Source organism: Athalia rosae, chromosome 5 (genome assembly GCF_917208135.1).
Source record: "Athalia rosae chromosome 5, iyAthRosa1.1, whole genome shotgun sequence".
Classification (NCBI taxonomy): domain Eukaryota; kingdom Metazoa; phylum Arthropoda; class Insecta; order Hymenoptera; family Athaliidae; genus Athalia; species Athalia rosae.
The window spans coordinates 352,640-366,301 of NC_064030.1; the positions used below are offsets into that span (position 1 = coordinate 352,640).

Consider the following 13,662-nt stretch of genomic DNA (forward strand, 5'->3'; position numbering starts at 1 on the left):
GCGCCTTTAATATTTTAATTTTAAATATCACTGAAACGATACAAACAAAGGTAATAGTTTACAATAAGGATTTCTTTTAGCTTTTACCATTTTACTTTCAGTTCGACTAGTTCTAAGTAGTACATAATTAAAATAAATAGACCTTATATCAACATTTCCTGATTGCTTCTAATTGCAATAAATACTCATATTGATTCCTGGCATATCATTGATCTCACGACTTCGGTATATCTTTATACGTTTTTCAAATAACCAATGGAAGGGATTAACGTTCCAACTCTGTAAAGATGTTGGACAACAAATTTCTTAAATCTGACGAATAACATAAACGGTCCCTTATCATACTAATTAAACATCCATGAATTCGCACGCATCATCATCATTCGTGTTAAAATCTAAAATTGCTAAACTAGAAGTCAATTTCTAGCTACAATCTCTCGATTGATAAAACAATATATAGCCCGTCTCCGAGCTTTTTTGGATGTCGGATGTGAGCCCATAAAAATCTTCTATCGTTGCAGCATCTATTTTCTGAAAGCATTATGTACGAATTAATGGTCGCAATTTTTGTTACAGGAGGTATTGATTTACAGAATATCATCCATGGCTGAAACCTACATCTACCATATCATCGTCAAAAAGGAGCCAAAATCCATGGCTCTTAACAATAGAAATATAATGGCCCCTGTTGGGACCACTGCCGCAATGTATTACCACAGCTACTAGATCGTACAATCTATCTGGATTCACAGCATCGTCGCTCTGTAATGAAGGAATTCTTCGAATAGTACACGATATACATATATTAGATTTACATACTCTTTTACTCACAGTGTTGAAGAGCCTTAGCTCCAACGGGAAGACTACTCTGTGAGAAACTTTAATGTGTCGATTATATTGTTCTACGTATTTGAATCTTTTCAAATGCAAAGCCAATATCATTGGAAGCTTTTTCACCCTCATGCGTTTCTGAAGAAGAAGAGAAAAACACAGTAAATACAGTGCCTTAGAGTAAAATTTAATTCTTATACTGTAGGTTAATGACAATATAATCAAAGTTTCCAGTACCTGAGCCTCCTGATAACTACTACAATGATCACACTTGAATTTATTGTCACTGCACAAAGTCTCGGTATTAGAGAAACATTTCAGGCAATGAGTGATTGAAGTGTTTTGATCAACATCCACTTGCAGATCAAAGAAATCCTCATCTTTACTTGACACTGTCTCGCAATTCAGACAACGAGTTTCCGATGTTAAAATACCCTGGAAAATCTCATGCACCCATGTTGGCTCTGGTAGGGATCCTGGATCCCCAGCTCCACCTTTTCCACCAGCAAGCCTACTTTGGTTTCGTTCAGCTAAAACCCAATGTCAAGTCTCTGTGATTTTTCAAACTTCTAGAGTTCTCGCAATACTAACTCCCCAAAGCGGTACTTACCAAGTATGATTTCATTGATGTGATTTATCAGAAAATTAAGGAACTCGTGAGCATCTTGTTGCATGTAGTTGTCAAATTCCTCTGTAAGAACCAGACGAAACGATTCAAACGGTAAAAAAAAATTTTTAGTCCAGTGGCTATGTAGGTAAGACCTTTGTTGTAAACTTGCCTTTTTCTTTTCTCAATCTAGCAATAAATTTTTTTGGAGCGATTGATCCAACTTTTTTTTTCTGGGTGGCAATACTGTAGAAGAGATCTGCTAAACATGTTAGCAATGTTTCTTTGGTTCGCTTGTTTCGGGCCTTGTATTCTAACACTTTCTCTCTGAATGGACGACAAAAATACAAAGCCTGCAGCACGGAATTACTGTAGCATGTATTTCCAAACTGTTAAAAAAAAAAAACAATTATACGTTGAGGCATCTTGGACTTAAAGATACAAAAAAAAAAGAAATGTCAATGATAGTTTGAAAAAATGAAACCAGTTATTAGGATATATTATCAGACACTAATACTCACATTTACTAAGCCAAAATAATGCTCGTTGGGAGGAAATTGATCAGAGCCGATATCTCGTTCTAATTGTGATATATTCGCACCCTGAAATTTTACAATACTCAGAAATATTTCTGGAATACTTGACAAAAGATAAGGTTCAACCAGATTTCTTATCAGCAAGAGATCTTCACAATAATGGTACATGGCAAAACTTTATGCAAGATAAATGGCTGTGATATGCTACAAAAGTGGTTGAATATTCTAAAACTATTAAAAAATTAAAATTTGTTGTTTATATTCGCATATTTCAACTAGTACATAGGAGGAAATGATTGAATAATTATTTTTTACGATTAGCGGTATAAGAACAAGTCAAATTGGATTGGCGGAAGATAACATTTGACGAGGTTATCTTTTGATCTATCTGTGAAAGGATAATTTTCGCATTAACGTACCATTTTATGATTCGATAATATCAACAGAATGTCGACGAGAGCTCAGTACACCTTCTGATGTAAGCGTAAGCCCCATCGTATAACAATTTGCACGTTTATCAATTAAACCACTGAACGAACCATTTTCAATCACAACAGAAAACATGCGTTCAATACCCCTACAATTCTAGAATGATATGATGTAATCGAGAAAAATAATCGTATTGTGTTTAACACACAATAATTTCTAATAATTGATTGTACTTGCACACTTATTTTAAAAAATTACTATTCCACTGCAACACACAAGATAAACTAGATAAAACAGGCCGTCGTGTACGACACCTACAACGCTTGTTAATGTGAGACTCAGATCTCGACTGTTCACAAACCCATTTTAAAAATTACTCTACTGATGAACACGAAAATAGAGACAAAAATCGCTATCCAGACGACAACACAGCAAAAAATGTTATCGCAGACAGTTTCTCATCTTTGTTATTTTCATGGACTTAGGTGCAAGTGAAATTTACAGTAGCGGACGAAAACGCGTGACGTCTCCTGTCATGTTGATAGCTAAAGGTTAGATGTGTTTCGCTGATAGATTCGTAGCATTGTTCAAGGTTATTTGTATTTTGCAGCTGTGTATGGCTATGTCAAGTAACCACAATAATTAAAACATGTCACGTAACTTCTGCTGAGTCTAAAAAAATGTTGAGATTAGTACGTGCCTCGTACCTGAAAAGTTCTGGAGCGGTATATTTTCGTACGAATGTAAGCAACTTATTTAAAAATGATAGCTATAGTTGGATGACAAATTTATTATTCACGTCTATTGCATAATGACCCAATTTTATCATTTATAATTACAGTGTATGAAATGTAAAGAGGACGGTAGGACTGAATTTTCTGTAAAGTTGGCCGATGGGCCATCGCTTGATGATTTTGTTTTGGGAACCAAAGAGCCTTATGAGGGCAAATTGAAATTAGAAAAGGGTGAAAAGACTCGCCTCCGCCTTCCGCCGTGGTTGAAAACAGAAATCCCCATAGGTACAAATTACAGCCAGCTAAAATCACAACTACGAAAGCTGAACTTAAGCACTGTATGTGAAGAGGCACGATGCCCTAATATTGGAGAATGTTGGGGAGGAGGTGAACATGGCACTGCAACTGCTACTATCATGGTAGATAGGATTTCTCATTATGAGTTGTGCCTGTTGTGCAATTCAGTTAAGTGCCAACAAAGAATATTTTGTTCATAGTTAATGGGAGATACCTGCACCCGAGGTTGTCGGTTTTGTTCTGTAAAAACTTCTAGAGCCCCGCAACCCCCAAATCGGGATGAACCAGTTAATACTGCAACTGCTATTGCAGATTGGGGATTGGACTATGTTGTTTTGACATCGGTTGATCGAGATGGTCATTATTTGCATTCATATACATGTATATTTGTGTAATCGATATCACATGTTATAAATGAAACTATTGCAGATATGGCAGATGGAGGAGCAGGTCACATAGCTGCCACTGTTGTAGAAATCAAAAAAAGGTAGTTGTCGTCTATTAGATCATATTTGCAACTTTTTATACTTTTTGATTATTTTCATAATTCCCTACAGACGGGCAGATATACTTGTGGAATGTTTGGTTCCTGACTTCAGAGGAGATCAAGAATCCATCAGGAAGATTGTGGAATCAAAATTAGATGTGTTTGCCCACAATATCGAAACTGTGGAACGACTTACACCTTACGTTCGAGACAGGCGAGCTCACTATAGGTAAGTCCTACTAATATTGCCAGACTTTACTACCGTTCCACATTTTTTTAACCTCCTTCATTGATCAACAGACAGTCGCTGAGTGTTCTAGAAGGTGCTAAAAAGTGCAACCCTAACTTGATAACCAAATCTTCAATCATGTTGGGATTGGGTGAGATGGATCAAGAAATTGAACAAGCTATGAGAGATTTGCGTACAGCTGGAGTTGATGCTCTGACTCTTGGGCAATACATGCAACCAACAAAACGTCATTTGAAAGTTGTAGAATATGTCACACCGGAGCAATTTAGAATATGGGAAAACATAGGAAATGAATTGGGTTTTCTGTACACCGCAAGTGGTCCATTAGTACGTTCTTCGTATAAGGCTGGGGAATTTTTTTTGACGAATATCTTGAAGTCACGACGGGCGAATGATGTTCAAAAAAATGCATCAACGTAGTCATCAAATCGTACCTAAATTCGTTGTATGTGTAGAATGTAATAGAAGAATAATTACTGCTAATACTTAAATATGTACAGGAATCGAATGCAACGGCGTGTTTGATGAATCTCATTCACCAAATTATAAATTTCAGGATTGCTGCAAAATTGTTATTAAGATTTTGGTAACGCCTTATTTTATTTCCTCATCATACCATTATTACAAAGTATGTTCAAAGACGGTATCGCTATTGCCCGAAATGTCTAAAACCCCGTAATATCGGGTAAGAGCAAGAACGAGTTATTTGTAGCTGTGTAATCATAGCTTGTAGTAGAAAGTATAATTTTATTATCATATTATTGACAGTGTCTTCAATGAAAAGTGTTACAAGAAAACTTTGACACTGCAACATAATTCACTCCGTGTCCATGGCTACGGCTGGTCGGGGGTCTTGTGGTCCCTCATCGGATGGAGGTGGTTGAGGGGGTTGGCCATCTTGATCCGGCACACCACCAGGGCCTCTCAATCGTTTTTCATCTCCCTCAATTGCAGATAAGTAGACCGCTGTCGCAGCTTGATCAAGAATTTTGAATGGGATCTCTTTTCCAACAATGCCGATGGACACATTCTGAAAAATGTCAAACATTTCAGGACATTATCGTGCATGCTTGGAGAAAAGGCCAGATTGAAGAAGAATACCTTGATGGTGAGATCAACTTCATTGGGTAACGTGTCGCGCAGAGCCCGAAGTCCATGTTTGACGATCTCGTCCAGATCACAAGACAGAAATTCAGAGAGGTGTTTCTCCAAATATGTGCGAGCACTCTGAGAGCGTGATCCAAGGGCCATTGCTTTACAGTTATAGTAGTTGGCAGATGGACACGTTTGGAAGATATGTGGTCCTTGGTCCTACAGGAGAAAAGTTCAACGCAAATTTTGTGGAACATCTGTTCCGATACATAATTAATTTCATGAGAATAGAGTGCCTTACATCATATCCAGCAACAAGTAGTCCTACTCCATACGGACGTCTGTCATACCTTTGTGTACAGGTTTGCATCTTATTGCCTAAGGCTGAGATCAAGCGACTTACAGGAAGGACAGAGTCGTGCGAATACTTGTAGTTGAGACATTCGGTTCGCATGTACCGACTGCAAAAATAACAAAAAGGCAGTTAAGGTCAAGCATACTTATAAAAATATTAGATATGCATCAATTGTTTTCAATGACAACCGACCTTAACATTCTAGCGTCGGCTGTGAGGCCGGCAAGAGTGATACCCATGTGACTATCAATAGGAATAATTTTTTCCTGGTACGCAGATAGTTCAGAAGAAGCTCTCTTCAAGGCAATCAGGACGGCATGAGTTTTGTTTTTGAGCCCTACTGTCGCCGAACCTTGCTTGACCGCTTCCATGGCATATTCTACCTGATGCAATCTGCCTTGTGGACTCCATACTGTCACATCGCTGTCGTACTGATTTCGGAACTTTGAAAAACAAAACCATGGCAATGGTTAAGAGTAGCTAATCTTGTCATTTTTCTGCTACCATTGACTTGAACAGCAGCTTTGAAGACTGGACAATGTGTTTGAAAGTCCAGATGACTTAACCTATCTAAGCCGAACAAAAGTAAAAAAACAGCAGATTCGATTCGAAGTAGGTCAGGACTCGGTATGTTTATCGGTTCTAGTCAAGGTATGATCCAGTTCAACTTAACTTTGTATAGAGAAATTCTCAAATATTCAGGTAAATGACGAGGCAAAAAATGCTGCATCCAATGATTTGAGTTCACTGAATTAGATGCGGAAGAGAGAAAAGCAATACGTACCATTTTTAATCAATTATCCAAAATGATGTTGGATATTACAAATACTCAACTTTTCGAACGGAACTAGAAATTGATAACCGCAAACTGCCGCAAAGTAAACTGTCATCAAGCGGCTATGAAGACCACAGACCACTCATGAGGATGACATGAATGTTCGGAAATTGCGCGTTCCCCCAAGAGTTGGGGAGAGGATGGTACGAGAATAGTTTATTAAGAGCCCCTATGACAGCGCTCGTGTCTGCAATCCCAAATTTTCTTTAGATGCTACATTTTCTTTGAGCGCCTGAATACGCATGCTAGTAAAAATCAAAAATAAAAATATTGAAGAAATCTTAAAAATATTCATCCAACTTCATTTTTTTTATGAGATAAATAAAATAATTACCGTTACACAGCAGACTAGACCATGCTTTCGTGACAAACGACCTACAAAAGGTGGTAAAAAAATTATTCGAATTGGCTACTATTGAAACAACAATAGACAGGCTTACTACATATTTGGAGGTCAGAAAAATTGTCAGTAGGACTCTTGATGTCATTACACTTATCAACAAACGTGTAGGGTTCTAGATTACACCGGAAATAAAGTTACCATGATGTTATCGGTGATAGAGATGTGTAATTTGAAATTCAATCGGATATTTTCTCCTTATCTTGAATCATCTTTCATATCGATTGTATACGTACCAGTAACTATAGTTACCCAATGATTGCACTGTCGTCAGGACTACCTAGCAACCCAAGATTCTTCCGATGTTTATTACCTTTATTTACACCGTGCATTAATTGAGCTTGTTAAACAACACGTTATCAACTATTAAAACGTGAAAAGTTCCAATTTGAAGCTGCATCATTTAATAATCTTTGGCGGAAATACCATTCGAGAGATATGGTGAATAATACTTAGTAGTTACAGATACATTTAAAATTTCCTTTTGAAATGTTGTAGCAACTATCTGTGATCGATCAACGTTTGATTTGATTCTGTATTGATCCTGAATTGTATCACCTTTTCCAATGATTAACCTTTTTTATAGATATTAATATATATACAATCACACTAAATACAGTTGATTTACCTTGTGATATTTCTAACCTTGAATATTGGGGGTAATTGTTCAACTACAGAGCTCCACGTATAAGAAACAAATCAACAGTGGTACACGCAAGAAGACTACACCAAAATTCGAACTGACCGAAGAACAAAAAGCTGATATCAAAGAGGCATTTGATCTATTTGATCCTGATGGCACGGGAAAGATTGCTACTAAAGAATTAAAAGTGGCGATTAGAGCCTTGGGTTTTGAGCCCAAGAAAGAAGAGATTAAAAAATTGATAGCTGATGTCGACCCGGATGGTCTTGGAAAATTATCATTTGAAGAATTTTTAAACCTCATGTCAGTGAAAATGGCAGAGAAGGATTCCAAAGAGGAAATATTGAAGGCTTTTCGTTTATTTGATGATGATGATACAGGTAAAATATCATTCAGAAATTTGAAAAGAGTTGCACGAGAGCTTGGAGAGAATTTGACAGATGAAGAACTCCAAGAAATGATAGATGAGGCGGATCGGGATGGAGATGGAGAAATATCACAAGAAGAATTTCTGCGTATAATGAAAAAGACCTGTTTATATTAAAGATTTCCTTCAGCTTTTAAGCTCGCATTTTGTATTATTAAGTTATTACGACAGGTACTAATCAGACATTAAACCATATAGCGTTAAGTTGCCCAAGTTAGACTATCAAGTCTTTTCTACTGCTATTACAGCAACTTCAAATTATTTTCTCTGTTGTATAAGACCATATGCTCAAAAAGCGGCTTCATGTCTGAGAATAAACTTACATCGCCCCAACATGTAATATTAGATAATAAGATCAAAACCCTCTAATAGATTATTGATGTAAATTTTTTTATCGGATCAAAATGGCATTTTCTGAGTATTCAGGAAAATCAATCAATATTTATTATCAGGAACAAAATTCTATCTGTTTTTGAAATTTCCTGTTCTTGCATCAAAGGTAGCTGTATAGTGGAAAATAGTACAACTAATTGAGTGAAAATTTGTTGTTTTATTTATGGACTTTGATTTTAATGAATATGTTGCGATCTTTCTGAAGGTGTCGTTGCAGCTTCTATGAGTTTTCTTATAAGCTCCGCTCTCTTTTTAGATCTTGAAAGACCTTTAAACAGCAGATCTTGAGGAATTGATATCCCACCTATGAACAAACTTTCATCAGTGTGTGTACTTGTAACAATCAAGAATTGCGAAATGAATGATAGTCATTATCAAGTATGACGGGAAAGTTGACTAGCCTGGCTTATAGAGTCCACATAGGACTTCCCGATCCATTACAAAACATAGTTTTCCCTTGGATAAAGTCTCTTCTTCATCAGTTGGGTCAGCAATGAGAAGATGACTGGTTACAAATTATCAAGATCTCATGATGTCAAGATTGAAATAACAAAAAATGGGATAAAAAAGTGATTAATACTTACTCATCGTATATTGCGAATGTGGTTGAGACTGGTAAACTTTTAAGAGAAAAAGTTTTTCTATTGATTTTGTTTACAACTACGGCTGCAGTTTCAGGATTAAACTGAACCTCTGGTAAAGTTACTGCAATATAAGTTTCAAAATTATTGCTATAGCATCTGAAGCAATTTCATTACATTTAAAACAGATTTCTCACAAGTTTTCAAGGCAGCCATTAAAGCACCAACACACGCATCGGTAACAGATCCATCATAATCGATGCATATTAAATCGCAATAAAGTACCCAGACTAGTTTATCGCTGCATATGCATAGTTCTGTTAAATCCAGAGCAGCTGAATTCCTCAGAATATCATCCACCATTTTGGATGCCACCTGAGCCTGATCACTTGGCGGTCCAGGTCGGAATTTCAAAGAGCACAATGGGGAAAGCTCGACATTTGGTATAAAGTAGCCAGAATTTGGAGCATCAGGTCTTGGAGCTGCCAATTCCTAAAGTAGTGAATATTCCATGATTCTGTTCACATAATAAAATGGATTCATCGATTACAAATAATAAAATTGAGTGTAATTACAGCTTTGATCCCACACACCACGGTTGTACTACCAATCTTGAAAATAGCCGAGCTATCCGCCTGAGTGAGAGCACCTACATTGACGCTCACTGGTCTGAACCGTAAAAACTGTCTGCCGTCTGGTCTGATATCTTGCACCTGTTGGAAGTTTAATTCTTGATAATTGTGGTAATCGGCAGTGGATGAATAGGCGGTGTTTGAGGAACTTACAAGATAATCTCGCAAGTACTTTACAGGATGAATAGTCCTGAAAGGGAGTTGCAAGAGATAGAATTAAATGCATTGCAAAACGATGAAAATGTAAATGATATTTGAGGTTTTTCAAAGACGTTCAGCCATCTCCGCTAATAGAACACAATTTAACTCTTTGCACGTGTTACAGACATCCTCTAGTTTTCAATACAAACATACTAACTTGTACTGAGATGCCATTATTTTTCACTAATGCTCGTTTGACACGAAATTGAAAAGGTAGACGGACATGGCACGTGCGTGCACGCGCGGTAAGAACACACATAAGAAGACTTCGATATTGACGAGTTGTGGAACACCCGGCCAGAATACGATCTGTGACTCGTTAGATGACGTTGAAGAAAGGTGGCATAACCTGTGGAGTTTAAAAGACGAAGCGAAATAGAGTACATTATTTGATAATTACATTATACTGAGTGAAAACCGTGCAATTAATAGACATGCATTCAGTTTTAACTCGTGGAAATGCCATCCTGGCGTACACTTTGAGTGTATCAGCCTGCCTAACGTTTTGCTGCTTTCTTTCCACTGTTTTTATTGACTACAGAACTCCCACAAATTTGAATACGGTCAAAGTTGTTGTGTAAGTCAATTCCTTCCTCCAAAGATCATCTTTTCGTAATATAGTGGTATCAAAAATTTGATGACATACTGAACAACAGCAAATTATACTTGCTTTCCCTCGACTCTACACTTAATGTACCTGCGTTGGTTCTAGGTTAGACGTTGCTATGAAGATCTACGCTTCCAGCTGTTCCCAAATTTTTTCATTGATGTGACTTGATAATATTCGCTCATCATAAAAAAATTCACTTTTTTTTTTCTGTCTGCAGCAAAAATGTACCAGATTACAGTGCTTCAAGAGAAAAAAATGATCTTGGATTCTTAACATTCGATTTGCAAACTGATATCCTTTAATTATTGAGTCTATCTCAGCTACATATCGCAACTGTATAATTTAGTTTTCATTTTATTATCCTTAATATATCATACATCTCACTCCTCTGTTTAACTGGAATGTTAAACAGTTGTTTCTGTATCTTACTGCAGAATATCGAACTGCCAATAACGAAATTAATCAGGTAGGAAAATATTAACTGAATGATTCCCATAAGCTTTATCAACAGATTAATCCGGAACATTAACAAGCTCGTTTACTTTCAGGTAGTATTGTGGGACAAGATAGTCCTGCGCGGCGATAACGCTGTACTTGACTTCAAAAACACAAATACCAAATATTACTTTTGGGACGATGGCAACGGCCTCAGGTACAATGACAACTCTGCAAAAATTTATTCCAATATTGAATCAATGGTATGGCTGTAATGTTGATATTTATTTTAGGGGTAACAAGAATGTGACACTGACATTATCGTGGAATATTATTCCAAATGCTGGGCTGCTACCAAGTGTAGCTGCTCCTGGATCTCATACATTTGCTTTTCCATCTGAGTATACGATTACCCGTGTATAGAGTTCTATCTAGTAACAAAATCACTCTAGAAATTTTTTCATTGCATCTAATAAAATAATAACTCTCGCGATGCATTTGTCTGCAATGTGTAGTGGATGAGGAAAAATTCGAATCGACATGGAGGGCACAAATTTCTAGACCAATGTACCCATCATTCTACATCATCGAATGATGCAGTGGTTATTTAAACTTGGCAACAATCTATTATTTTTAATGAGTGGTATTGATGTTCGCATTTTCATCCATTGGACATATTGATGGAACTACCATTTATTTTTCTATTTTTTGTTACCATGAAATATTGCAATTCCCCTATCCGAATTTCCGATCATCCGAAAAATGTCTTGTCCCAATAAGTTAATCGACACTACTATATTACGGATGGGTGACTTATCATTACGAAAACTGGGTAAAGATCATAAGATTCATTTTATTACATCGTTGGAGTAGGTACATATGTTTCCACACCTGTAGGAATACAATACCTATCTTCAGTCACCATTCAGGAAAATATGCAATGATGCTATGCATGGTACTACTCGTAGAGGCACGACCAAGTTCCATTTGAGTGGCATAATATATCGTTACGATTTATTTGTCGACTATTAAAAACATTTGTAAGAAATCAATAACTGAACGTGAAAAATAGACATTCTTCCTTTCAATGCATCCAAATTGTCCCATCTCTAACACAAATGATCTTTATACTTAAGTAAGTACCTACAGATCTTCAGCTAACTGCTGCCTTTTTGATCAGATGTAACGCCTTTGGAATCAGACTGAGGAGTATTTTCTTCGTCATCATTTGAGCTCTCATCTTCATCTTCATCTTCATCTTCCTCTTCATCTTCTCCAGAAGTATCATTCTCCTCGTCATCATCGTCATCCTCAACTTCATCTCCGTAGCTATGAGCTGTACTACCTGTATGCAAAGAATTTTGAAAGTTATAATAAACCAATTCAACCATCCGATGGAGGACTAATTGAAACTTACCATAGTAACCATATCCATTGCCCTCTTCGTCAGAATCATAAGTTCCCCCTTGATTTTGTCGACCGAATTTATGGCTTCTTGCTGTAGTGATTGCACGAATAATTGTTAAATATGGTTGATTTCAAAAATTTCATGGCGTGATGCTGTTACTTACTGGACATACTAAGATCCTTGGTCTGAGAAGTTTCATATCCACATTTTGGACAAGGAATTGGTTTGTTCTTTTCATACTTGAAACCTTTCCTACGAACGTGATCCTCGCAGTAACACGTCTTACATCTTAAGCAAGAGTATTGACCGAGTTTGTTACAGGACTGGCCTAAAATATGCCAAAGATGATATCATAGAAATCGATATTATTCAGAATTTTGCATGATAAATTAATGTTAAGTTCGAGTGCATGATAAGGTGAAATACATTTGAAGCTTTCCGATTCCAAAACTTGGCATGACGCTTGATGCTCAAATTGGTCGTCTTCACATAAAAAGCAGTCGCAGAAGCAGCATTTAAATATCCTGCCTCCATGGTCCCAAACACCTCTCTCACATTCTTGACAGACTGCATCCATCAGTGGACAGCTACAGGCGTGAGAGGTGAGACATCGACGTCCATGGCATACCCATGCTTCACAATGATCACATATTGCACCCTATATGTGCACAATTAGTATCAGCACAGAATTTGAATACCAGTCCGTCAATATTGTTCAGTTCTGATGAATCATTTTGAATGACTCATACAGGTAATCTGGTCTAATCAAAATCCAACATACCACCATACCGAGGCCTGTAGTGAATACGCCTGCATGTCGAATAACGCAATCTCCGGTTTTCAACATGCATTTCACTTTGCCACAATGAGCACATATGGGTAGACGCTGAACGTTCTGGCAGAAGTAACAAAATGCTCTACTCTTTTGCTTCCTATTGCACTTGTCACATTCCTAAACAAAAATTTGGCTTCAATAACAACAATATATCGCTTCATTCAGAAACCTGTTGCAAATACTTGCCATTATTGCATTGCAAGGAAATTTTGCCAAATCAATTTGACCTTTAGCAGTACGAATTTCCTTCTGTCGCAGTTTTTGTTTTTCTGCTTTTTTCCTTTGACCTGTCTTCTTCTTCGGCATTTTTACAGCCTGTTTATAACGCGAAAATGCGCTGAAGAAGATGATAACTATAATATCTTGTTGACCAAATTAATCTAAGAAAATCCAGCCAGCTAGACCCAGAGGACTGAGGTTATATTATTTGTGAGGGGGAGTCTAGTGTAAAGGCGATGTTTCATGCAGCATTCGGATTCAGTTTGGAATCGCAGTCGCTAGAACGAGATTCTTCCTTGGCGACTTTTTAACAAATTGACCGTCGACATTTTGTTTGCAAAATAGCTTCGAGTTTCTCGTCTAAAATTTATTTAATAAATTAAAGATTGCTTGCTAAAGTCTAAAGTGGTTGGAACCAAAGTTGG

The 13,662-nt window shown here is 37.0% G+C and overlaps 7 protein-coding genes across 9 annotated transcripts; 3 read left to right on the forward strand and 4 right to left on the reverse strand.

Moving 5' to 3' along the window:
• Nucleotides 1–70: 70 nt before the first annotated feature.
• On the reverse strand, nt 71–2,720 carry LOC105694123 (ubiquitin carboxyl-terminal hydrolase 46). Of its 2 annotated transcripts, XM_012414500.3 has the most exons (8): nt 2,394–2,714; nt 1,960–2,040; nt 1,611–1,827; nt 1,442–1,522; nt 1,069–1,361; nt 832–969; nt 619–762; nt 71–531 (listed from the first exon to the last, which is right to left on the reverse strand). In XM_012414500.3, exons 1-8 carry the CDS (start codon nt 2,394–2,396, stop codon nt 424–426), a joined length of 1,065 nt encoding a protein of 354 aa, XP_012269923.1. In that variant the 5' UTR covers nt 2,397–2,714; the 3' UTR covers nt 71–423. The 2 variants fall into 2 exon arrangements, with proteins under 2 accessions (XP_012269923.1, XP_020706293.2); XM_020850634.2 differs by having other exon boundaries at nt 619–969; nt 2,394–2,720.
• Nucleotides 2,721–2,808: 88 nt separating this feature from the next.
• Nucleotides 2,809–4,750, forward strand: LOC105694122 (lipoyl synthase 1, mitochondrial). Of its 2 annotated transcripts, XM_012414499.3 has the most exons (7): nt 2,809–2,954; nt 3,014–3,146; nt 3,245–3,556; nt 3,635–3,791; nt 3,864–3,921; nt 3,992–4,150; nt 4,222–4,750. In XM_012414499.3, exons 2-7 carry the CDS (start codon nt 3,084–3,086, stop codon nt 4,589–4,591), a joined length of 1,119 nt encoding a protein of 372 aa, XP_012269922.2. In that variant the 5' UTR covers nt 2,809–2,954; nt 3,014–3,083; the 3' UTR covers nt 4,592–4,750. The 2 variants fall into 2 exon arrangements, with proteins under 2 accessions (XP_012269922.2, XP_048511147.1); XM_048655190.1 differs by having other exon boundaries at nt 2,896–3,146.
• Nucleotides 4,751–4,752: 2 nt separating this feature from the next.
• LOC105694128 (proteasome subunit alpha type-1) lies at nt 4,753–6,545 on the reverse strand. The gene is made up of 5 exons (XM_012414509.3): nt 6,403–6,545; nt 5,811–6,061; nt 5,565–5,724; nt 5,273–5,482; nt 4,753–5,201 (listed from the first exon to the last, which is right to left on the reverse strand). Exons 1-5 carry the CDS (start codon nt 6,403–6,405, stop codon nt 4,989–4,991), a joined length of 837 nt encoding a protein of 278 aa, XP_012269932.1. The 5' UTR covers nt 6,406–6,545; the 3' UTR covers nt 4,753–4,988.
• Nucleotides 6,546–6,780: 235 nt separating this feature from the next.
• LOC105694130 (caltractin) lies at nt 6,781–8,464 on the forward strand. Its single transcript, XM_012414511.3, has 2 exons — nt 6,781–7,294; nt 7,531–8,464. The coding sequence occupies exons 1-2, from the start codon at nt 7,292–7,294 to the stop codon at nt 8,038–8,040; spliced, it is 513 nt and encodes a 170-aa protein (XP_012269934.1). The 5' UTR covers nt 6,781–7,291; the 3' UTR covers nt 8,041–8,464.
• LOC105694127 (exosome complex component RRP43-like) lies at nt 8,454–10,011 on the reverse strand. Its single transcript, XM_012414507.2, has 7 exons — nt 9,888–10,011; nt 9,683–9,719; nt 9,473–9,610; nt 9,095–9,389; nt 8,901–9,021; nt 8,718–8,821; nt 8,454–8,620 (listed from the first exon to the last, which is right to left on the reverse strand). The coding sequence occupies exons 1-7, from the start codon at nt 9,902–9,904 to the stop codon at nt 8,493–8,495; spliced, it is 840 nt and encodes a 279-aa protein (XP_012269930.2). The 5' UTR covers nt 9,905–10,011; the 3' UTR covers nt 8,454–8,492.
• Nucleotides 9,999–11,268, forward strand: LOC105694129 (signal peptidase complex subunit 3). Its single transcript, XM_012414510.3, has 5 exons — nt 9,999–10,307; nt 10,558–10,631; nt 10,718–10,806; nt 10,889–10,992; nt 11,069–11,268. Exons 1-5 carry the CDS (start codon nt 10,165–10,167, stop codon nt 11,196–11,198), a joined length of 540 nt encoding a protein of 179 aa, XP_012269933.1. The 5' UTR covers nt 9,999–10,164; the 3' UTR covers nt 11,199–11,268.
• A 340-nt stretch (nt 11,269–11,608) lies between these two features.
• LOC105694126 (zinc finger protein 330 homolog) lies at nt 11,609–13,460 on the reverse strand. The gene is made up of 6 exons (XM_012414505.3): nt 13,205–13,460; nt 12,965–13,135; nt 12,610–12,841; nt 12,347–12,511; nt 12,193–12,273; nt 11,609–12,120 (listed from the first exon to the last, which is right to left on the reverse strand). Exons 1-6 carry the CDS (start codon nt 13,322–13,324, stop codon nt 11,933–11,935), a joined length of 957 nt encoding a protein of 318 aa, XP_012269928.2. The 5' UTR covers nt 13,325–13,460; the 3' UTR covers nt 11,609–11,932.
• Nucleotides 13,461–13,662: the final 202 nt, after the last annotated feature.